We start from the raw sequence: 24,097 nt of genomic DNA, 5'->3' as shown, positions 1-24,097 counted from the left end.
TTGTCATTCTGTTTGTGCTGAAGCTTCTGTCACCAGAACAAATTCCTTGTGTAAACATATCTGGCAAAAAAGCACTCTCTGATTCTAAATCTGAAGTCACCATGAAATCAAAATGGAGTGTTCCCTCATAATCTTGAATCAAAACAACTTCCCCTCCCTCTTGTTGAATTTTGAAAGAAATATTGGAAACACTTTACAATAAGGTTTCATTCGTTAACATGAACTAACAATGAACTGCACCTCTACAGCATTTATTAATCTTTGTTAATGTTATATTTCAACATTTTCTTTACATCATTAAAGTTAAAAGTTGTATTTGTTAACATTAGTTTGCACTGTAACTAACATCAACAAACAATGAACAGCCATATATATATATTTAATTAACTAAAGATGAACAAATAACAAATGTATTGCTCATGGTTAGTACATCAACTAATGTTAACAAATGGAACCTAATTGTAAAGTGTTACTGAAATATTTTATTATTTTTTCAATTTATTGTGTTAAAATATTAAAACATCAACTGAACTACATTATATTATGTCTTATTTACCTAAGAACGTTGGTTATATACTCTAAATATTAAAAAATAAGGTTGAGAATTAAGGAATTTAGGACCTGGATTGTTCATAATAGTGTGTTCATATCTAAAATTTTAACTTGTTTTGTCCCTTATCTCAAGAATCAGTGTGAGGCACAGTTACTATAGCTATAGGGAACTAAAGGTGTCAAAAATGAAAATTACTCACCTTCATGCCATTCTAAACATTTCTTACCTCTGTGCAACATAAAGGAAGATCATTTTTGCTGGTCGCTCTTTTCCACGAAATTGTCAGGGTTCTGCCATGACAGCCTTGTCTGTGTTGTCTTTGTTTTATGTCACTGAGCTGATCCTCTATCAAGGAAAGACAGCATAAGGTGACAGAGCTGATCAGAGATCAGGAGAGGACTGAAGTGAGTCGTGGAGCAGCTCTCGAGAGAAGAGACGCAAAGCTGGATCAACTTTCACACACAGCAGAACATTTCCATTTGAAGGTAAAACCCTGAGGCATCTTCTCTGGTTCAGTGTATGCATGTCATGTCACGCTATGCATGGGAATCTATAATGCAAATTGTAAATACAGCAACATAGTCTAAATCTTCAAACTTAATAATAAAAAAAAAAATTATGAACTTAGAATCACTCTGCTTCTTTTGAATCCGAGGAGTCATCCAGTATGGATATATTTGATGGATTGAGGAAATCTCTCTCTCTGATCTAAAACAACATTTTGAACATTTTTGTCAGGAGGAGATCGATCATCTCTGTTGACGAGAATCCATCCTACATCAAATCATTTAAGGAATTCTCACTTTGCAATTGTAAATGCAGTGAAAATATATTAATGCCAGATCTGATGCCTGCGTCACCATATGCACTGCAAAGATGGATTTTCATTTAATGATTTAATTTGACTGCAACAGTGGTATTGTGTAATTATTCTAATAAAATTTAGTCTTTTCTCTCTGTTTGGCATGCGTCATCATAATCATAATCATTATTGTTATTATTATTATTATTATTTATTTATTTATTTAATTATTTTTTTGCCTCTGTCACAGTGTATTGTTAACCTGAATTAGCACTGTTCAGAGGTACGGTATAGGCAACACCAATAGGTATCATGTAACACAAAATAAACATATTTTTCCTTCATGGTACAGGGCATAATCTTAGTTTCGTTTTTATTTTGTTACCATTAGATCTGCGGACATCACTGGGTTTTAATTTGAGGTATAAAAACCTGACGATACCACATATTGAAACATAAATTCATATAACATAAATTGCCTGTCATTTTCTTAATTTCTAATAAAGTGTATGCTAAATGAATAAACAGTGTAATGAAATAAACTGACAGGAAAATTTGTTTTTGTTTGTAAAACAAAACTTTTTAAAATTGGTTATTAGGTAGCCTATGTTTACCTCTGAATTAAAACAAAGAATACCTAAAATTATATTAAATTAATGCATTTTTTTGCACCCTACCCCATCTGTTTGTTAGCTCCTTGAGTTGGACGAATTCAGCAAAATCTGAGCAGAGCAAAGGGTTTCACTTTCTTTTTTTTTTTGGGTCCCTTTAACACATTCTGTTGTCTTTACATACGTCTACTAACTCTCATTAGAGTGTTAGTAGAGTATTAGTAGACTGGTAGGGTTAGGTTTAGAATAAGTTGACATGTAGTTGCAAAGTTACTTCTAGTCAGTAGAATGTCTGTTGGAGGAGCATCACAATGAAGAGTTTGCAGATATTAAGCCGACAATCTACTCATTAATACACTACTGAGAGTTAGTTGACATGTATCTTGCAAAGTTATTTATAGTCAACAGAATGTTCAAAAGGGACCATCAAAATAAAGTGTTTCAAATACTAATGAAATATATTATACTTTTTAATTCTACAATTTTCCAAATTTTTTTATTTTTTTAATAATTATATTATTTTTAGACAGGTATTATTACACAAACATTTTTCACTCAGATTTGAATAGGAAAGTTCTGAGGACTGAATAAAACATTTTATACAGTGTAAATTGTCACAGTCAGGTAAACTGTGGTTTGTCATCCAGGGATTTTCTGACCACTAGGAGCTCATAAAATTGTGATCTTCATGAAATTTAAATCTATAACATTTTTAAATAATAATGAATTTAAATTCAGTAATAATACAAATATCAACAGAAATATTTCACAAGTGAAAGTGGAAAAATGTGAAATTCATTATATTTTTATAAGGTTAAAATTATTAACAATTTCACGGGGTACTTCAGGTAAATAACTGTTCACAGGGGTTCATCTAACAAAAAGGTTGCAAATCCTAAAGTTCTTTGTTATTTCAAAATGAGGCTATCATTGTGTGAAGCTTCATGTAGTACCTCTAAAGACCAATAGGGGGCTCAAGAGTTTTCATAAACAATTCTGCGTCACCACATATGGGAATTAAGACATGACGCGCAGAGCGTCATCCGCGCAGTAATCACGTACTGTTGGTAACTAGCGTGATAAAAAAAATGGCGTCTACATGGAAAATACATTTAACGATGGTTTATCTGATCGTCTTGTTTATCCTGGCCAATACCCAATCGAAACAAATAACCACGGTGAGTGATATTTCTTATATTTTGAGGTAGTTTAATGTATTTCTGTTGCATCACATGTGTAGCTACACAAAATGCTTATCCTATTATAAATAACGGATAAGTTATTAGACATTAATTTGGTTTATAAAGATGCTTAAACCATTGTTTGTCTGTCACTGACACATTTAACGCTAAGTAAATGTAATATTCACGGTTTTATTTACCCAAAGCAGTGACCATCAGATTTGAAAACTTCAGGAAAAGACTGTCAAGTCAGAATCATGTAAACAAACGCGTTTGTTGTTTATTTCACAGGAGACCATCGTGTTAAATGTGACAGCGGTTAGTGAAAATAGCCAGACAAAGTACAGTGTACAGGTAATAAGTATTTTGGGGAATAGTGCATTACATCCATAAAACTGTTTTGTGAAGGAAAGATCATTTAAAATGATTTCTCATTCTTTCTTTCAGATTAATTTGAATATAGGTTTCTTGGACAATGAAACATTTATTAATGGAGCTCCTCTCAAGTCTACAGGAGTCACAAGGATGACATGTCCTGCATTTTTGTGTATGCATCTTTGTCTTCTTTTTTTATTTATTAATCAAACGTATTGTTGGTTTTAAAATCTATCTGTTTATTACTGTTCTTTGTGTTTGCAGTGGATGGTTATAACGTGAGCTCTGGTAATCTGGCGGATGGGTTGGTCAGCAGTGAGCTGAGGCTGATGATCAATCAATCATATGTTCAGAATGATGCTGGAGAGCAGGTTCTGTTACTCCTCCTGAGTCAGGAGATAATCCAGTTGGCAGATGAAAAGGTTTTAACCGTTACCCTATAAATGATGACTGATGTAATTTAATTTGTTATACGGCTTTCACAGAGTAATTTTAAATTCAAAATTACAGCTTTAATGCTATGAAAAGAAACCAAACTCCAGCTTGAGGCAGTGCACACGAATGTGATCAAGCACTTGATGTCGTGTTTTGTAGGTTCAGCAGCCTGACGTGTGTGAGGTGGAGATCCGGTGGAACCAGAGCTCTGAGAAGATCACACAGGTCACCAATATTTACCCTTCATCAAGAAGCAAGCTCTCCGTCATTCCACAAGAGAATGACGTCTTGGTTACTGATGCGTCCATACACAATACAGGTAGATTATGTGGCGTAAAATGCCTCTTTGTAATCTGAAAAGTGACTGTGGTGCTTTAACTAATTTCTATGTATTGTTATCTTCACAGTTGAAGACCAAGTCCGTAACACCACTAGCCACTACCTACTCAAACATGCAGAGACCACCCAGGAGGAGATTGCAGCTCCAGGGAAACTTCCTGAAACACCCTTGCGGATGGACCCTGAAACCCTGTATGAGTCCAGAGAGGAAGAGGAAAGGACTTCCGATTCAGTGCTGCTTGGGGTTCCTTTAAGTGGGTCCATATCCTCTTACAGTGTAAGTGCTTCTGCACCACCACTGTGAACTCTTGGGGTTTATTAAATGTGGTATAGATGCTTCTCTAAACGGATCTGAGTGAAGCGGCTTCACAAACAAGAATAAAATGTAGGGTAGGACTTGACTTCGTCCATTGGAATGGATTGTATTGTTGGATGTTTGTAGTTTGCTATGATGTCATGTGAGTGACAGGATGCCCCGCCCTCGCGCCATTAAACGTGTCATCAGAGAAGAGATGTTGCTGTAAGAGGGAGAAGTTATTTTGATTAAATATTACGAGGGCAGATTAATAATAATATAGTGATGTGCATGGATAAATCATTTAGAGTAAATACTGTAATATTCCATTCCATTTTTCTTTTTAATTTCCTGTTTCTCAGTGGTGTCATTTTCACAGACCTGTTGCATTTATTGTCATTCGGGCAGGTGGCGTGTCAGTGGGTTGTGGAGCTGAGGGATAAACTTCGCCGCTTCTGTTCTGATTCAGTCCCGCTCTTCTTCTTGATCATGTGGGTGGTGGTGGTTGGCGTTGCAGGCTCAGCTATCATCATTAAGATCCTGGATGTTCTGTTCCCCTCCTGTGAACACAGGTATAACTTGCCACTGGGTCTCTCAACAGACCCTATAATAAATGCACGGCCATATAGGTGATATTCGAATGATTTGATTTGAAGCACTGAGTATTAGAACTCAATCAGGGTTTTTTATTCACTGAGCACAGCTGGATTAGATCTCATCTCAAGAACCAATTAGAAGTGGCGTTTTATGCAGTCTGCTAGATAACATGTATGACTAATATGCAACATTTTTCTTTTCTGTCTTTCATAGGGGGTTCTTTCATCTGAATCCAGAGACTCTGATGCCAGATGATGAAAAACAGAGTCTAATAGATAACATGGAGGATGAAATACCAGAAAAAAGCATTTTGATAGAAAAGTGATGGACGTGTTCTCATCAGTTTGGCTATGTGGCTTTATTTGGTTGACAATACCAATGACTTCAGTGTAGCACTTTAAAAGAAAAAAAAATTCTCCAACATTTCCTAAACAGATTTCTATTTTCACATCTGCATCTGTGTGAAAGCATAATCAGACTTTTTTTTATTCTTGACGACACTGTGCTTGGGGAAAAAGGTGTGAGGTGGAATGGTAAAGGTGCACACTTTTAAATAAGCACAGTACCTAAAATGTCCCTGCCTTTTACCCCCACTAAACTGTTTGTTTCACGGTAATACGGTGAATTATCTTTACCTGATAAATGGAAATGACATGAAAGGTGAAGGGTATGACACTAATGGGGAAAAATCCATCAAGGTTAATGTAATTAACCATCAAAATAATTTTAACTCATAATTTTAATATTATTTAAATGGATTTTTTCCTAATTTCTTACTGTTTTTATAGGCCTGTATGAAATTGCCTATGTTGCTTAATGTAATATTCATGTTGCTTGAGATATTGTGGTTAGATGAAGCATCAATACATTTCAGCTTTGACCTGCACAAGTTAAATGAACACATTTTGGTTTGGGCAGTGGGTCAAACTTTTCAGTCATTTTAAGCATTTCAACTGGACATGTACATTTCATGTAGCCTTGTCATTGGCTGTTAATGAAATCTGTAATTTGTGTCATTCTGAAGCATGTTATGACTTGTTTTCTTCAGTTTTAGTAAATTCTTCACAAATTAGTTTAAATCTCAGTCATTTATTTTAAATAAAAACAACAGTCCTGTTCAAATTTAAAAAATATTTATTCAACAAAATATATAATTTTTCAAACTGATCATGTCAATGGAATGTCACTAATGAAATAAACCAGAAACTGGTTCTCCATAGTGTTCATAAAAGTCAAGCTCTGAACACACCTTTAAGACACTCTGGTCTCATCACTTAAGACAATTGTCCAACTCTGGAAACTTTGGCTTTAAAACAACCATAGTGGCACAGCAGCAAATTCATTAGCTCTTCACTTAACGGAGTGTTTGGAGATTGAAGGGTTTGCTGGTCTTTGGTCAGTGGCAGTGATTTTACAGGAACAGACAAATCAAGCCAATAAAAAAAATCATGCCCACAACCTCAGTACTATTGTCTGTACACACTATAATAGAGCAACACATAGTGAGTTTGTAATAAGAGCATACATTTGGATTTCCTGGATATTAGTTCTGCCTTTATCCTTACAAATTCATTTTAACATGAGTGAATATAACCTGTATCCAGTTAACCAGCTCTGCAAGTCATGCATATGTTAAACCCAACCTATTACTAATAAATATTAAACTATTAATCTGTACAGCCATACAAACACATTTCATTTATAGCAAGATTTATCTGGGCTCTTTGAATTCAGTCTGGTCCAGAATGGAAATGCGCTATGAGATTTAGGGTAACTGACCCTCAGTCTTTCAAAGTGCTAACAGCGATTGTGAGAAAAAAACAAATCGAGGTTCTTTGGCATCATCAGCAGGAGCCAAACTCTGTTATCCACTGCTTGTACTTCTCTATATCAGCAGCAGATACAGACTTGGAAACTTTCTTCAGTGCCGCCTCGAAGTCCTCCATTGTAGTGGGCATGTGCATGTCATCTTTTGATAAGTTCCGTATCTCCTCAGGGGTCAAACCCTCAATCCGCCTTCTCATTGCCATCAGGGATGCATCTCTGCAATTATTTAAAAACATTTAATCACTTCTAGAACTGTGGCACTTTAAAGGAGAACTCCGGTCAATTTTAACATTTTTTTGTAATTTGGAGTGCTGTCAGTACAGAGAACAACGACAGAAATCGGTGTTGCCTACAACGTGTTATCCTCTTTTTAAAATTTGCACCCTGTTGACTTAAATGGGGCAAGTTTTAAACCTGCTTTTAGCCTCTTAACATCCTTGATGTGTCATTACAAGTGCCCAGCCACGTGAGTGATTCCTTCAGAGTCAACACGCGGTGAATCTGACTGCAGTAGATGTGCAAGATATTAATAAAAGTGATGTTTATTCAGCCAGCACACATACCTGTAATTACATCCTGTTTTCGGTCGAAGTCCACAGTAGTCGATTGTCGAGTTCGGGCGCATGATCGTACGTATTAAACCTATGCGCGTGAACTCGACAATCGATTACTGTGGACTTCAACCGAAAACAGGATGTAATTACAGGTATGTGTGCTGGCTGAATAAACATCACTTTTATTAATATCTTGCACATCTACTGCAGTCAGATTCACCGTGTTCACTCTGAAGGAATCACTCACATGGCTGGTCACTTGTAATGACACATCAAGGATGTTAAGAGGCTAAAAGCAGGTTTAAAACTTGCCCCATTGAAGTCAACAGGGTGCAAATTTTAAAAAGAGGATAACACGGTGTAGGCAACACCGATTTTTGTCGTTGTTCTCTGAACTGACAGCACTCCAAATCTACAAAAAATTAGCTCAATGTTAAAATTGACCGGAGCTCTCCTTTAAACACTGAAAATAATTTCAGGCTCAACTCAAAGTCATAATAAAGTGATAGCTACACCTGCAAACGTTGGTGATGTCAGCACCAGAGTACCCCTCCAACTGCTCAGCGATCTTGTCCATGTTGACATCATTGGCCAACTCAAGCTCCTTCAGACTGATCTTGAGTAACTCCACTCTGCCTTTAGCTACGGAAATACATAATGTGATTTTAAACACTTCAATTAGATTGATTGGTCTTGAGCTGAGATGGATTAAGCTGATGGCATGTAATATGGTATGCTGAGTGATGAATTCTGGGTAATTCTGAACACCTGAGGGCAGTGGGATATAAATTCTCTTCTCTAGTCTCCGTCTCAGAGCTTCATCAATGTCCCAAGGGAAGTTGGTGGCTGCCAGAACCATAACCATTTTTGAAGGGTCATATTCAGACGTCCCTCCAACACCTGGATAACAAAAGAAGTGTATTTGTTGATTTTTTTCCCCTAATTAAAGGATGTTGTTCAATCATTTGCATGCAGAAATACCATCCATTTGGACGAGTAGTTCAGCTTTGACACGTCTGCTGGCTTCATGTTCTTCTGAGGTTCCTCTGCGGCTACATATGGAGTCTATCTCATCGACGAAGATGGTGGTGGGGGCATAAAACCGTGCCTGTATAAACATGTAAAATTGCTTTCTGTTTTTATTACTGTACATGTTTGCATGCATTAATGAGGGGTAATCCAGGAAGTGTGTGTGATTTTACCATCTCAAACAGCAGCCGTACAAGTTTTTCAGACTCCCCTCTGTATTTGGAGGTGAGGGTGGAGGAGGACACGTTAAAAAATGTGGTTCGGCATTCGGTGGCGACAGCTTTGGCCAGCAATGTCTTTCCTGTGCCTGGAGGCCCCACCATCAACACTCCCTAAAATCATATGCGAGTTCAGTTATTGTTCATGAAAAATACTGTATAATCCAGCAAAGATCACCACAAAAGAGGATGGTAACACGCATAAAAGTATGTTACACTGCTGTTAAATAATACGGTCCCAAGCAACAATTACACTACCATTCAAAAGTTTGGGGTCAGTAAGATTTTTTTGTGGATGAAATTATTACTTTTATTCAGCAAGGATGGATTCATTTGTTCAAAAGAATAAACAAATCTTGACAATAAAGACATTTATAATGTTTCAAAAGATATCCATTTTAAATAAATGCTTTTCTTTTAAACTTTCTACTTATAATATATTTCACAATGCTACTGTATTAGTCTATTTTTGATCAAATAAATGCAGCCTTGGTGAGCATAATAGACTTCTTTCGAAAACATTACAAGTCTTAACGACCCCAAACTTTTGAACAGCAGTGTATAAACATGAATAATGTACCAAAGTACATTAATAAGAGAAAATGGATTTTCAAGGGCACCAACTACAGAACACAATAAGACGTGAAGAAATGACATTGGCCTGATATTTGGAAGTTCTGGGATGGAGCTTTGTGAAATCCATAAAGCACACGTGATTTTCTTTGGGGGTTCTTACTTTCCACGGGCGTCTTATTCCTTTAAAGAATTCAGGCATCCACATGGGCAGAACCACTGCTTCCTTCAACAGCTTCTTGGCCTCCTCCAGGTCAGCAATGTCATCCCTATAACAAAAATTAAACACCATTATGTATGATGATAAATGATCATCATGATCATCATTCCATAAATGAGAAATGGAAGCACTTTTGAAGAAAAAACCCACCATGTGACATTGGGGTTTTGGGAGATGATGTCTCTCTCCAGAATGTCAATCAGGTCTTTGTCCTCTCCTCCTCTGTCAAACCTCTTCACCTCCGTCTCCACACTCTCCGCTTTGTTCTACAGGGAGGGAGCAGAGAGTTGTCAAATCTTTTTTTAACTATGATTTCTTTGACAGAGTCTTTTCCACTGAATTAGACACTGTTGACAAATCAAACATCACATTGAGCTTCAAACGAATGAAGTTGCAAGACAGCAAACACAGCAAACTTTTTGTTCACTGTTGTTTCAGTCTTTGGACAAAACCAGGGTGCTTATAGTCAAGAGTGCAAAGGAAACACGTGCCATGTTTTAATGTTTTTAAACTCTTTCTAAGCTGTTTGCTTTGATATAAGAAACCGGTATCACAGGTTAATATGGTAAATATTGTTAACACAGTGTAATCTGATCCTTTGAGTAAATATTGTGAATGTGAGCAGTTTGACGACACAATAGGCCTTGTCCAAATAGCAGACAGAGATGCGAAATGGATCCTTACCTTATCATCTTTTGGCTTGGACGGGTTCTCTTTCTTTTCTTTGCCTCTCTGAGGTTTTCCCTTGTCTCCATTGGTGACGCGCGGTGAGGGTCGTGGCTGGCCGCGGGGGCCGGCGCTCAACCTGTTTCCATGGCCCTTGCCGTCTTTGTACGGCGCAGAGGATTTGCGCACTACACATGGAGATGACCTGTTCACAAGCACACAGACACATAGTATCAGAACATACAGTGCTGACTTTGAAGGGGCCCTTTAACAGTATTATTTTAATTTTGCTGAATGGATTGAAATGCCCGTAATTAATGGGGCTGTAATCTCTCATTCAATGTTACTTCATAATCAGATTATGGTTTATATAACAGGCTCAACAGACCTTTAATAGCCTCAAGGGAGGCATGAAAGAGTATGAGGGGCTGCGAGACGGTGGGAGGCCATTCAGATCTTAATCTAACTCGCATGACAAGAGTGCTGATGTGGGCTTTAAAACTCAACAACTACTAAAGACAGGAGTCCCACAAAGTGTGGTCAATGAATTTCCTTTGCTTTCCATTTGTTTGAAATACTGTATAAAAAGCATGCAAGTATAAATTTAAATAAACATTAAATATGTACTATTTGTACAAATATATATATATATATATATATATATATATATATTAGATATATGTATATATATATATATATATATATATATATATATTAGATATATGTATATATATATATATATATATATATATATATATATATATATATATATATATATATATTAGATATATGTATATATATATATATAGATATATGTATATATATATATATATATATATATATATATATATATATATATTAGATATATGTATATATATATATATATATATATATATATATATATGTGTGTGTTAACCCCCCCACCCCACCCCACTATTTATTACTTTACAAATGTCTCCAATTAGACAAAAAGTCCTAAGCAATATCTAACTGATTAAATGAGCATAATTCAAAATGTACGTATATTCAGTATGGATATTTCCATGATCCTTCTGATATTTTTAAAATGTTATTATTAATGCCCATTAATATTTTTTTCAGGCCTGGAAATAAAAGATTTTAAACTCTCAGTTTTATTTTCCAAGGTATCCATGATCTCAGAGATTTTTTTTCAAGGTTTTCAAGATCCTTGATTGTGGGAACTCGAGTGAAGAGTCAATTCACATCTGAAACCCATATTGGGCTAAGGTTGAACAACAAACAAAAAAGGTAGATGTCCACGCACTGAAATTTAAAGTCCAACTGAAATCAAAATTGACCCTATTTACTTTGTTAGCGCATATTACTAGTCTTGTGGTGAAAAATTTATCCATGCAAGTTAATACACAGAAAAAAATTGTTTGCCGTCGTAATCTTTAATCAAAGTCTGAAAAGTTACTTCCGGTCTGGAATGGCGTTCCTTCTCTGATGATGTAGGTTTGACGACTTGGGTTGGGAAACACATAACCACTCCCCTCAAACCGTTAGTCTGTTATGAGCAGAGATGGAGAGGAGGAGCGCTAGAGTAAAACCCTGCCCTCTGTTCAATATTCCTTTTCACTGGGAAATACGTCACAACACTGGAGAAAAGTCGTTTGCAACTTCCGGTTCACGCGGACTTTAACATTTTACGACAACCAAGAGCATGCAAAATTTCAACCCCTTCATTAGCCACAATCCATCAGGTACCTGAATAAAACCCAACTGGTCCAAACTCTGCAAAGTCTGACAACCAAAATACAACACAAAACACCACATATGTTTAAACACAGAGTTCTGACTTTAAACGTACACCATTTAACAACTATTCGATGCAGAAAAGAGTTTGTGAGATCTGTGTGTGTCTGTGATGACTGTCAGGAGTGTTCGGACGTGTTGTGTACCTGTGCTCCACGTGAACAGGCATGATATCATTCTCCTGGCCAAAGCTGCTGGGTTTGGATGGGGTCGACTCCAGCTGGAAGCTCTCAAGTGTTGTCATGATCTCCCGAACTTGCTTTGTCTCTTCATTTATCTCCTGCCAAACCTTGATGAGACACATAAACACACAAAGGCTAGTTACAACAAGTTGAAAGCATAATACCCTGAATCATAGACAGGAGGAACTCCAACCTGCTGCCATTTCTGCTGTAGAGAGGAGTCTCTGACTGAGTAGAGGTACTTTTTGATCTGCTCCAGGACCCCCTGATAACAGACCACTGCAGAGCTGTAGTTCCCCAGCAGGGCATATTCTCGAGCCAGCTTCACATTCTCATTGATCTCCCCCAGACTCATTCTGCAAGAGGAACAGCTGAAGACGTATGGAAATATGATTGGTTTCACTTTATTTTGATGGTCCGTTTAACACTGTTGACTACAAGTAACGTTGAACTCTCACTAGAGTGTTAGTAGAGTATTAGTAGACTGGTAGGGTTAGGTTTAGAATAAGTTGACATGTAGATGCAAAGTTACTTATAGTCAATAGAATGTCTTTTGGGGTAGCAAGTGGAAGCAGATATTAAGCAGACAGTCTAATACTCGAATGGGTTAGTTGACATGTAGTTGCAAAGTTGCTTCTATTCAACAGAATGTTCAAAAGGGACCATCAAAATAAAGTGTTACCATGTGTTTATTGGCATGTGCACTATATTTGTATGCTAAAAACAGATGAAAGCAAAATATGTCAGACATCAGCCAATCACACAAATACAAATATGGGAAAAATACAACAAAGCACGAACGTTTTAGCTATTACCAGGAAAATGCGCCAAACATTTAACAGTATGAGCTTACGTCAAAACAAGCTTACGTTTAGCAATTTGTGTAGTGATGAACAAACCTGTAGAGTGACAAGTCGGGCAAGTATCCTGAAAAAGGCACAGCATACAACTATTATAAGGGGTCAAAACTCCTGTGCGGTGCTTTGGACGACGATTATATTTGAAATAACTTATGATCCACACACACTCATGAGTTCACTTCAGAAGTTACGTGTAAGGGCACTTAAAATTGTGAAGGCAGAAGCAAATGTATAAAGTTCCCTCGCGGTCCTGCTTTTCAACATAAAAGTCAATGGAGCTAGAATCTCTTTTCAAAATAAAAGTAGAGTATAGGGCGATATAATATTCAATAATATAAACTAAATCAACTAAATATATGAAGTAAAATAATATATAGTAAAAGTAACGTAACTAGTGGAAAATAATGCAACATTGTTACAATGTTGTGCACATGCAGACAGCAATATTGCCATAGTAAAATGGAACTAACATAGAAACATCAACATTGTTACAAAGTTGTTAAAAGGTATGGGGAAACACTTTATTTTACAGTGTCCTTGTTACATATGTTACATGGTTACATGACTTGTGACATACTTCAATATATAACTACACTGTAACAATGACACCTTAAAATAAAGTGTAACAAGGTATGGCTATGCTGAGGAAATGTTATGTTCTCTTGCTTTCTGGATAGAAGTCTATATGCTACAATCAACTTTTTAAATAGAACTGTTTAGTCAGTTGCCCTAAAACCCAGAAGAGAATTAGTATTGCCAAGATATGGCTTCCATTAGGAAAAAAAAAATTTCCACAGAAAATTATACACTCATACCTCAAAAGTCACTGATAAACAAGGACTACAACCACCACTTTGATGAGTTTACATGCTTGACAAAATTGTAATGTAGAAACTTTACAACAACAGCTTTCAAAATTCACGTTTGAGGTGATTCACTTTGTACTTTCCAAGTTATGTTATTCACAGATCAAAATTTATGCGAATTAGTCTTCCAAATGTTATTATGAACAGCTCTTTGTAACTAACATTTAAAAAAATAAAAAATAAAAGACATTCACTAATGGCTGTTCATTACAAAATCAAAATTCAGACCATAATGAAAACATGTCCAAAATGTTTTATTGTTATTTCCACGGTTATCAGCAATTTATCATTTCATGAACCGAGATGAGTAAGATGACAGGAGACCAAGACGCACACCAGGTTACTGTTGCATTTGGACAATGTGTACATGATGAAATAGTTTGTGTTTTGATCCTGCTTTCTCTGATGCAGAATGCACAGGCCGAGCAGAAAAGTGTGTGCAAAATGTAACAATCAAAATACTTCAAAATTAAATGTTTAAAACTAGATGTGTCTAGTAAGAGATGCAGCTATGAGTTTAAATATCTAAAGTCTGTAGGATATAGAACAGTGTTGGTTGAAATCACAGACAATTTAGAAGATTCTTCAAAAGTTTTCTTCACTGGCAGAAATTGTGCTCCTGATTGTAAAGAAGAAATAACCAGTGATTCAGTAGTCAGAATCCTTTCAAATGTACAGAGCTGATGAGTTCATCTGTTTCCATTGAGAACCGTCTAGATGGGAATGTGGGTTTCTGTAAAGGCACATTTTTTTCTGGATAACCATAAACGGGTCCGAAGGTGAATACTGACATGCAGATGTACTTTTGATATTTGCATATGATATTATCAAACATTGGCAGTGCCGTTCACACTAAATTTGTCATTCACATTTACAAACTGGATGCAAACAGGACAAGAACGGGGGTGGGAAATACTGCAGGATTGGAGGTATCTCAGTCAACATTCAGTCAGTCTAACTGAAGTTTTTCCATACACGGGCATCACATTTCCTTGCAGTTAGAAAAACAAAACAAAAACAAATAAAAAAATTCAATAAACAATAAAAAATAAAAGATGTGCAAAGTTGAATGATGGTAACAACAAGAGAAAACAATTCCTAGTGATTGCGGTGATGAAAAGGAGAAACCACTTCAATCAAACTACAAATTCAATAAAATAACAAAATTAAGAAAAAAGGCACATGTACAGCAGCCTGTCTAATGTCTTTTTGTGTGTGTGTGTATTGATGTTTGGGAAGGACTAGCAGCAGCGGAACTTTAACAGTTTTACAGTTGTGTCTTCTGGCCCCTGCAAAATTGCTTCCATGTGGTCCATTACAGGTCTGTGGCGGTGACGAGCTCGAACCACTGCCTCAAAGCATCGCTCAGGGTCTCTGGGAGGGCGTTCACATTTCGCAAAATAATGTAGAAGGGGAAGGGGAATTCCTCCATGTAGGACCGAATCTCTGGCAGTTCACCCGGCCCTTTAAATATGGGCACTTTAATATCCAATATGGAGTCCTAGCATGGAGAGAATCGAGTATTAATTAACATGCAATAAAATGTAGGATGTATATTTATTTTATTATTTTAATTATACTTACAATCATTTTAATAATTACAAAAAAAGTCATTATAATAATTACATTACAATAAATAAAATTGCAATTCTAAATATATTTATATAGTATGGAAGCTTGTTTCCGCCACAGAATAAAACATTTTAAAAGATAATTGCGACTTTTTATCTCACAATTGCGAGTTTACATCTCGCAATTCTGACTTTATTTCTCAGAATTGCGAGATATAAAGTCAGAATTGCGTGAAATAAAGTCGCAATTGCGTCTTATAAAAGTCAGAATTCTGACTTTTTTTCTCGCAATTGCGACTTTATTTCACGCAATTCTGACTTTATAACATAATTGTGAGTTTATATTTCGCAATTCTGACATTTTCTCAGAATTGTGAGATATAAACTCACAATTGTGAGATATAAAGTCCAATTCTAAGGGTGAAAAAAAGACGGACTTTTTTTTTTGACCTCAGAATAGTTTATATCTCACAATTCTGACTTTATAACACGCAATTGCGACTTTATATCATGCAATTCTGACTTTATATCTCCCAATTGCATATTATAAAGTCAGAATTGCGTGATATAAAGTCGCAATTGCGAGAAAAAAAGTCAGAATTCTGACTTTATAAGACGCAATTGCGACTTTATTTCACGCAATTCTGACTTTATATCTCGCAATTCTGACTTTTAACACGCAATTGCGACTTTATTTCATGCAATTCTGACTTTATATCTCGCAATTCTGAGAAATAAAGTCAGAATTGCGAAATGTAAACTCGCAATTGTGAGATAAAAAGTCGCAATTATCTTTTAAAATGTTATATTCTGTGGGGGAAACAAGCTTCCATAATATAGGCTACATAACTGTCAGAAGTAAAAAAAAAAAAAAAAAAATTTTTTAAAAACTTTTAAAAATAAATATGGGGATCATATCTTCAAAGTGCTTTTCCTTTTTCCAAATTACATACATTTAGATGATGTAAAATGTATTTTTTTTTTTTTTTTACTTCAGCTAAACTGCACTGTGAACACAGATCATTTTGATCCAAATGGATCCCTCACCCTAGAGTTTGGATTATCCAGCACTACAAATATGACAAAGATGTTTGCGCTGCGAGCGGCCTGAACTGCAGCTGCGACTCTCTCTTTCCCCTCCAAGAACAAACCCCGGCCATCCGATACTACAAGCAGTAACTGAGACGTTTCTGTTAAGAGAAAGAGACAAAAACGACAATAGAAGAGTGTATTAGATCAGAAATAAATAAGACCTAGAACTAAGGGCAGCTTTGTTTACAGCAATCAGATGTAAACTACTTTACCGGTGTTTGTCGAGCCAGGGATCTGCTGTTTGGCTGCCATGAACATATTTGTTGAAGTCTCTAAAAACTGAAAGATAAAATTGTTCCAAATTACTTTTATGTTGGTGTGGGATAAAACCTGACAAGTCAGTTTAAAAATATAACAAAATAATATAAATACATGTAAAACATAAGAACTAAAGACAAGTTATTTACTTGAGCTATTCGGGTCTTTTTCTGCTGGAACTGACAGAGCCGCAGTATTTTTGCTCCTGTTTGGTCATTGAACTGCTGGTGGAAAGGATGGAGCAGCTGGACACTCTCTCCAAAACTACAGCAAGAGAATTAAAAGATGGATAATTGAGTGAGTGAATACATGCATGAATGAATTAATCAACCAATCTTTGCACAAATATTTCTGTGCTCTGTGGAAAGATGATCTGAACTCACCTGCACACAGCCACTTGGCCCACTTCCAGAAGTGTGAGAGCGTTCACTATGACAGACACCGACTCAAACGCCAGCTACAGAGACAGACACATTATCAAACATATGTTTATTAAAAGGTAACATCCTTCCATTTCAAAGGATTCACATTAGGGCTGTTTCAATATACCGATAATACATGAAGACAATGTGAAAAAATGACATTGATATTAGGTTAATACCACACAAATAATAATATTGAGAAGAATCCAACGGCAGTAACTATCTGGTTGACACTCCAACAAAGTAGCTGGCAGTCTTCTTCGCAATAATCGTGTAGTGAAACTCTGATATTGTGACAGCCCTACTTCACATGTATTCAAGCAGGTGATATTTAATATCTAAAGCAATATTAGGATACTGTACCTGTTTGGAGTGGTTGTCCACCATACTGGAGGAGTCGTCCACAGCCAGGCAGATCTGGTAGTTTCTCTTGCTGGGTTTTGTTCTCCTCAGCCAGATCTTATCCTTACGGAACTGACTGGCGATGTAAGGAATGACCTTACGCATGTTCAGCCGTTTGCCTGTGCGGAAGTCTCCCCTGTTTGAGATCATTAAACAGTGTAAATGGTAAAAATCTTGAGGAGAACTATTACAAACTGCAGGACCCACATTTTCTGGGTCTGAACTGATAAACCTGACCAGTGAATTGACAGTGCTAGAGAAGCTACTCTTTTAAAAGATCATTTCTGTGAGGGAACAGGTTAAGTAGAAATGCTTCATTAGAGGTTGGATGGAAAAGTGGAGGGACCGACCTGAGTTTGGCAGCCTGCGTGGGCTCCAGGACGAGGCGGAGCTGCTCACAGAGCTCCTGGGACAGAGGAGACGTCAGGGTCTGGTACTGATGCCACAACACTGCTGCCGCACTCTCCTGAGCAACAACAAAAAAATGGCATGAATACAAATTATTTAAACATTTCAATTTTGATATGTGAGATGAGGAGAAGCTGCTCAATTGTCATGTGACTGGTGTTATGATATCACCTCTTGTTGGGATCCTAAAGTCTGTCTCTGCCAGGCCTCCAACTGCAGCTCCATCTCTCTTCTCAGCTCTTCTGGGTTCTTCAGTGGTGCCTGATATAACACACAAATTTGCTGTACAATTGATATGCAGTAAAATAAGAGCAATTTCATAAGTGGTCCCGTTAACGGTTTGGGGTCGATAAGATTTTTTAAAAGAAGACTTTAATGACCTCCAAGTATGCATTTATTTATTTATTTAAAAAAATACAGTAAACAGTATTATTACAATTTAAAATAACTATTTACTTTTTTAATATGTTTGAAAATGTAATTTATTCCTGAGAATTTTCAGCATCATCACTCCAATTTCCAGTGTCACACGCTCCTTCAGAAGTCATTCTAATATGATGATATATTACTAATAATATAAGTGTTGCTTGGTATTTTTGTGTAAACTGATAAGATTTTTTCAGGATTCTTTGATGAAAAGGAAAAGAAAGGTATTCCCTGTAACACTATACATGTCTTTTAATGTGTCCTTGCTGAATAAATGTATTACCTTCTTCAAAAATACACTACCATTCAAAAGTTTGGGGGAAGTAAGCATTTTTTTTTTTTTTTTTTTGAGTAAGCGTGAAACAACATACCTTTTGCATGTCCATCAGTAGTTCAGGTACAGTGTGGATGGTGGACTCATCACTCCTCTCTTTCATCTCTTCTTCATTACTGCTCTGTGTCTCTGTCTTCTCCTTCTCTTCCTCATCCGCCTGTTTCTGTGCCTCCAAATCCCCGCAGTCCAGACCTGAGAGAGAACAGACAAATGTTCAACACGGACACATAGGTCATGCATGTGTGTACAAGCACTTGGTGGATGAGTGTATTGTACCTTTCTGAGAGGCTTTATTATCATTTAGTTTCTCTGGTTTAAGCTCCTGAGCTTCAACTGCCTGCAGGTCCTTCTCCTCCTCCACATCCATTGCAATGTCATCTTCCTCATTGTCCTCTTCCGGTTTCACACCAGTTGGCTTTTGCTGCTCAGCACTGGCAGCATCTATGAGGAACAGATGTCAAAAGAGAACGTGACTCAGGTGGTATCTCTTCTAAATACTGTTTACATGGATAGGAATGCCTCACATGAGCGCCACAGCTCAATGTTTCTGAATTAGTAAATGCATTTTACAGAAAATGAAAGTCAGAATATACATAATTGTACATGAGTCCTCACCATATGTCTGAGCGTCATATCTCTCCTCTCCTTGTTTTACGTGCTCGTACAGGTCAGACTCCTTTTGTGCGTCAGTCTGAGTCTGATCCTGCGTTTTCTCCTCTCTGTTGTCAACCGTACGCAAACGCTTATTCACGCGCTCATTATAATCACCCATTGAGCGCTCATTATCTGCCTGTCCAGGTTTGCGTTTGAAGCTCTGGTAGAAATATAAGAGTGGTCATCAGCTTTTCTATGTTTTACACATACAACATCAAGACAACATGCTATCTTTTTATTTTGAGCAACCAGACAAATAAATGTGCAAATAATCGTTGTGTGAGACAGCCTGTTATTTTACACACTGACCTGTGTGTTTTTTTGCCTCTGTTTGTGTGAACTCATCCTGGCCATCAGCTTGGAGTCGTGCCCTTCAGACTGACTGGCATCCGCTGCCCCGCTACCGTCCTCCTGTGGACATGGGCACATTTACATAATTGATTTACTTAACTGAGAATAACATGAAAATTTACATTGACTAAAAATGTATACCGACTATAGAAATTTCATTCTAAGATTATATTAAATATCTCTGTCTTTTTCAGGCCTGAAAATCTATTTTAATGTCAGCATGAAATGGAAATAGTGATTGTCTATTCCTTATGGTGATGTACATATTTAAAGGGGTGGTTCGGGATTTTTGACATCGGACCTCATTTTTAAGTCAGCCTGGTTGTTATTCATCAGTGGAGACATTTTTTTTTTTTAAATTATCCAGTCCTTATATTTGGATAGTTAGACGATGCTAGGCTAGCGCGAGTCAAATGGTATATGTTAGCCAGCCATTAAAAACCGTTTTACCCACTCCACAGTGCACCAAACGCAAATCAATTATAACACTAGACTATCGATGTATATGTCCGTTGAGAGAATAATGTTAGAAATCAAACTTACCTTTCATCACATTGCATTAGTTATAATTTGTTCCCTGTAATCATAAGCCTTGTCTACAGCAGCAGCGGAGTGATATTGATTACCTAGGCAACCGAGTGAGCCGGTACACACATGACATGACGCAAGTGTATTTACCTGCGCTTCTGTTCTGTGTTTACTTTTTGCTGCATTACTAACCGGAGCAAAGTAAAATTCCGCAGCTGCTGAGAAACTAGTTTCTTTGGGATCATTGAGATGAAAGGTAAGTTTGATTTCTAACATTATTCTCTCAACGGACATTTGCATCGATAGTCTAGTGTTATAATTGATTTGCGTTTGGTGCACTGTGGAGTGGGTAAAAATGGTTTTTAATGGCTGGCTAACATATACCATTGACTCGCGCTAGCCTAGCATCGGCTAACTATCCAAATATAAGGACTGGATAATTAAAAAAAAAAAAATGTCTCCACTGATGAATAACAACCAGGCTGACTTAAAAATGAGGTCCGATGTCAAAAATCCCGAACCACCCCTTTAAATTGAAACAAAAGGGCGGGACTTGATTTTGTCTATCAGGAATTGATCATTGACGTTTGCTGATTACTGCAATCTCGTGATTGATAGGACGGGAGGGAATATTGTCCTGTCCCCATGCTTTGTGCTCATGTCACCAGAGAAGAGATACCACTGCGAATGCTACAGCTGCATGCTACTAAAGTGGACAGTGGTTATAGGGTATTATGTTTTTGATTAAAGATTAAAAAGGGTACATGAATAAAAAAAATAAAAAAAGATTTCCACAAATGAATCATTTGTAATAAACACTGCAAAATTATATATAAAAAAAAGAATGGTCAATTTTGAGTCCCTGATATTTTCAGGGTTTCCAGGATCATATTTTTTTTTCTTTCAATGACCTTGGAGTGATTTTTAAAAAATAAAAAATAAAACCTGTTTTTTGTAAGGTTGACATCTGCAAATATTAAGCCAGTCTCTTTTTTTGTGTACCTCTTTTGCCTGGTCTCTCTCTGACGCAGCTCCAGCCAGCTCTACTGCGGTGTCACTCTGAACGTTCTCCTCTCCTGTCTGTCCATCTGATGCATGTTCCTTCCTCTCTGAAGATTCCACCTGTGCATCATCATCATCATCATCATCATCCTCACCCCCATCCTCTTCCTCCTGTGAAATGTCAGATTCAAATTATTAGGCAAATCTTTCTCCTCTACACATTTCCTTGTAATTCACTTTTGAACAACAAACCTTTGGTTTCTGGCCTTGATCAGCCGGTATGGACTTGTCCTCCTCTCGTCCTTCTTCCTGACCTTTATTCTTCTCCTCCTCGTCCTCCTCTCCCTCATTCTCTCCTCTCTCATCCGTTTCAGACTTCTGATCCTCTGATATTTCTGCTCCTTCCTTCTCTTCTGATTTGTCATCTTCTCCCTGTTCCTCCATCTGTCCTTCCTGTTGCTCATCTGTCATCTCATCGCCACCTTCCTCCGATCTATCTTTCTCTTCTCCAGTGTTTTCATCCACCTCCATGAGTTTGTCATCTATATCAAACGGATTCTCCTCTGAAACAAGAGTACAATGAAAATGTGTGAATTTTTTTATACACTTTTTAATACATGCACACTCATTCAAAATTCAAAAGTTTAGGGCATGTTTTCTTTAAACACTTTTTAAAACTTATTTAGCTAGGATGCATTAAATTAACAATTAAGACGTTTATAATGTTTTTAAAGATTTGTATTTTAAATATTTAAAGAAATATATTAACAAAGAAAACAGTTATTGCCTAAACAGCTATATGCCTTGGTGAGCATAAAAACATTTTACAAAATCCAACCAACCCCAAACTTTTGAACAGTAGCGTACCTTCTGTTATGGATAAAAAAAAAAACTCTGAAATGTTGAACATACCATCCCCTTCTCCCCCTTCTTCATCCTTGCCATCTTCATCAAGGTTAAGCTCATCTGGCAGGTCCATTGCTTCTGGCTCAGCTGCCTTCTCCTGCTTTCCGTGGTACGGGTCTACTTCATTCTCATCAAACTCACGCTACAAACACACACAAAAAAAACAAGTTGTTAAACATTTATGCATATATAACATATATTTATTATGCTCTATTCTACTGGGAGACAGATCTGATAGAAAGAAATGGTGAAGGACTGACCTCGTCCACCTGTTCATGGATTTTCTCCTTTTCTTCCTCATCTTTTGGGTGATCTTTGTCCTGGTTCTTATCTTTGTTTGACTCTCCAGCATCCATGTTGTCATCCTTTGCAACCAGCTCTGACTCTCCCTGATCCATTCCTGGACCGGACTCTTCCTCTTTATCACCATCAGCATCATCATCATCCTCATCATCTCCCCACATCCTCTCGTCTAGAGTATCTGTCTGACCATCTCCCAGATCACCCATCTTCTTATCCAGCTCCTCATCTTCTTCCTTATCAGAGTCTTCTTCATCCTCCTCCCCTAAACCGGAGATGAGAGATTATGGTTATAATGTTTTCTCTAATGTTTGTTTTCTCTAATGTTTCTCTCAATATATAAAATTCAAGTTATATATTGTACAATTTGCATCTACTAAAACCATTTTCAGTTCAGTCTATCATCTAATTCAACAGTAGGCTCAGTCACCTGGCTCATGGTCTGAGCCATCATGCATCTTTCCATCAAAATCTTCAGACATCTCAATGGCATTGTCCTCCTCTTTAATGTCCCGTTTGTCTTGCTCCTCCTCCTTCTTGTCCTGACCCTCCTGGAAGGTGTCTTCAACCTGAACAAAATAATTCAAATTTTAAGTTTGACTCTACTTCAGAATTCAGTTGTAAAAACTTAAGTTCAATCAATACCAATTCTGTTTTAGTTCCAGTTCAGATGTTTATGAGTACAAAATGGGGGCGTAAGAAAATATAGATACACGTGAATATCTCAATATTATGCTTGCTGATATTTTATCAGTTCTCAAAAACATTATCGATATTTATTTGTTTACATCCAAGATTTGTGGTAGTGGGTTTGTGTTCAATTTGAACCCCAACCACTAGATGGCAGTGTTGTTATCTCAGAACTAGACAACTAGAAACTGTGGAAGCGCAAGGGTGCACCCCTAACATTAGCAAACCCAGCAGAGCTGAAGTGTGGAGTCATTTTGACTTCCACTATAAATCAATTACTAAGGAGATTGACAAGAGTCACGTTGTTTACAAAAAAAGCCATGCCAAAATCCAATACTCAGCTCACTTAACATCCCAGTGCCATCCACACTGATGAGAGAGTAATGATTATGTAATTATGTGCCGAGCGCTTCCAACTCAATAACAAAAACACACAACAAAAATGGGTAACACTTTAGTTTAGGGTCCAATTCTCACTATTAACTAGTTGCTTATTAGCATGCATATTATTAGGATATTGGTTGTTTATTAGTACTTATAAAGCACATAATAGCGCTTTATTCTGCATGACCATATTCTACATCCTTTAATCCTACCCAATATCTAAACTTAACAACTACCTTACTAACTATTAATAAGCAGTAATTCAGAAGTTTATTGATGCAAAAGTCGTAGTTAATAGTGAGAATTGGACCCTAAACTAATGTGAAAAACTGTGTCATGGAGTGGACTATGCACTTTCTGTTGTTAAATACTTAAGAAATTAAAAACTGCTATACTGTGAACCTTTAAAG

The 24,097-nt window shown here is 36.8% G+C and overlaps 3 protein-coding genes across 4 annotated transcripts in view; 1 reads left to right on the top strand and 2 right to left on the bottom strand.

Annotated features, from left to right (window-relative positions):
* Nucleotides 1-2,992: 2,992 nt before the first annotated feature.
* Nucleotides 2,993-6,644, top strand: ginm1 (glycoprotein integral membrane 1). Its single transcript, XM_079889060.1, has 8 exons — nt 2,993-3,144; nt 3,439-3,501; nt 3,595-3,694; nt 3,787-3,944; nt 4,117-4,276; nt 4,365-4,573; nt 5,000-5,163; nt 5,402-6,644. The coding sequence occupies exons 1-8, from the start codon at nt 3,055-3,057 to the stop codon at nt 5,511-5,513; spliced, it is 1,056 nt and encodes a 351-aa protein (XP_079745186.1). The 5' UTR covers nt 2,993-3,054; the 3' UTR covers nt 5,514-6,644.
* A 215-nt stretch (nt 6,645-6,859) lies between these two features.
* On the bottom strand, nt 6,860-13,314 carry katna1 (katanin p60 (ATPase containing) subunit A 1). Of its 2 annotated transcripts, none has more exons than XM_079889058.1 (11): nt 13,133-13,314; nt 12,427-12,604; nt 12,198-12,340; nt 10,294-10,480; nt 9,760-9,875; nt 9,553-9,658; nt 8,772-8,930; nt 8,551-8,677; nt 8,338-8,469; nt 8,085-8,211; nt 6,860-7,231 (listed from the first exon to the last, which is right to left on the bottom strand). In XM_079889058.1, the coding sequence occupies exons 2-11, from the start codon at nt 12,586-12,588 to the stop codon at nt 7,033-7,035; spliced, it is 1,458 nt and encodes a 485-aa protein (XP_079745184.1). In that variant the 5' UTR covers nt 12,589-12,604; nt 13,133-13,314; the 3' UTR covers nt 6,860-7,032. The 2 variants fall into 2 exon arrangements, with proteins under 2 accessions (XP_079745184.1, XP_079745185.1); XM_079889059.1 differs by having other exon boundaries at nt 12,427-12,589; nt 13,133-13,312.
* A 1,498-nt stretch (nt 13,315-14,812) lies between these two features.
* mdn1 (midasin AAA ATPase 1) overlaps nt 14,813-24,097 on the bottom strand; it is a 60,380-nt gene continuing 51,095 nt past the window's right edge. Inside the window, exons 85-101 of the mRNA XM_079888303.1 lie at nt 23,044-23,182; nt 22,574-22,878; nt 22,320-22,455; nt 21,660-21,970; nt 21,408-21,578; nt 19,836-19,937; nt 19,488-19,686; nt 19,149-19,313; nt 18,910-19,064; nt 18,284-18,373; nt 18,055-18,170; nt 17,666-17,840; nt 17,264-17,337; nt 17,030-17,144; nt 16,835-16,901; nt 16,578-16,720; nt 14,813-15,460 (exon numbers count right to left, since the gene is read on the bottom strand). Of these exons, the coding sequence (XP_079744429.1) occupies nt 15,275-15,460; nt 16,578-16,720; nt 16,835-16,901; nt 17,030-17,144; nt 17,264-17,337; nt 17,666-17,840; nt 18,055-18,170; nt 18,284-18,373; nt 18,910-19,064; nt 19,149-19,313; nt 19,488-19,686; nt 19,836-19,937; nt 21,408-21,578; nt 21,660-21,970; nt 22,320-22,455; nt 22,574-22,878; nt 23,044-23,182 (2,649 nt within the window). The 3' untranslated portion in view covers nt 14,813-15,274. The remainder of the gene's footprint in view (nt 15,461-16,577; nt 16,721-16,834; nt 16,902-17,029; nt 17,145-17,263; nt 17,338-17,665; nt 17,841-18,054; nt 18,171-18,283; nt 18,374-18,909; nt 19,065-19,148; nt 19,314-19,487; nt 19,687-19,835; nt 19,938-21,407; nt 21,579-21,659; nt 21,971-22,319; nt 22,456-22,573; nt 22,879-23,043; nt 23,183-24,097) is intronic.

The sequence above is a fragment of the Squalius cephalus genome (genome assembly GCF_949319135.1).
Source record: "Squalius cephalus genome assembly, chromosome: 12".
NCBI classification, from domain to species: domain Eukaryota; kingdom Metazoa; phylum Chordata; class Actinopteri; order Cypriniformes; family Leuciscidae; genus Squalius; species Squalius cephalus.
The sequence above is the reverse complement of the archived record's forward strand: the minus strand, read 5'-3'. Positions and strand labels throughout refer to the sequence as shown.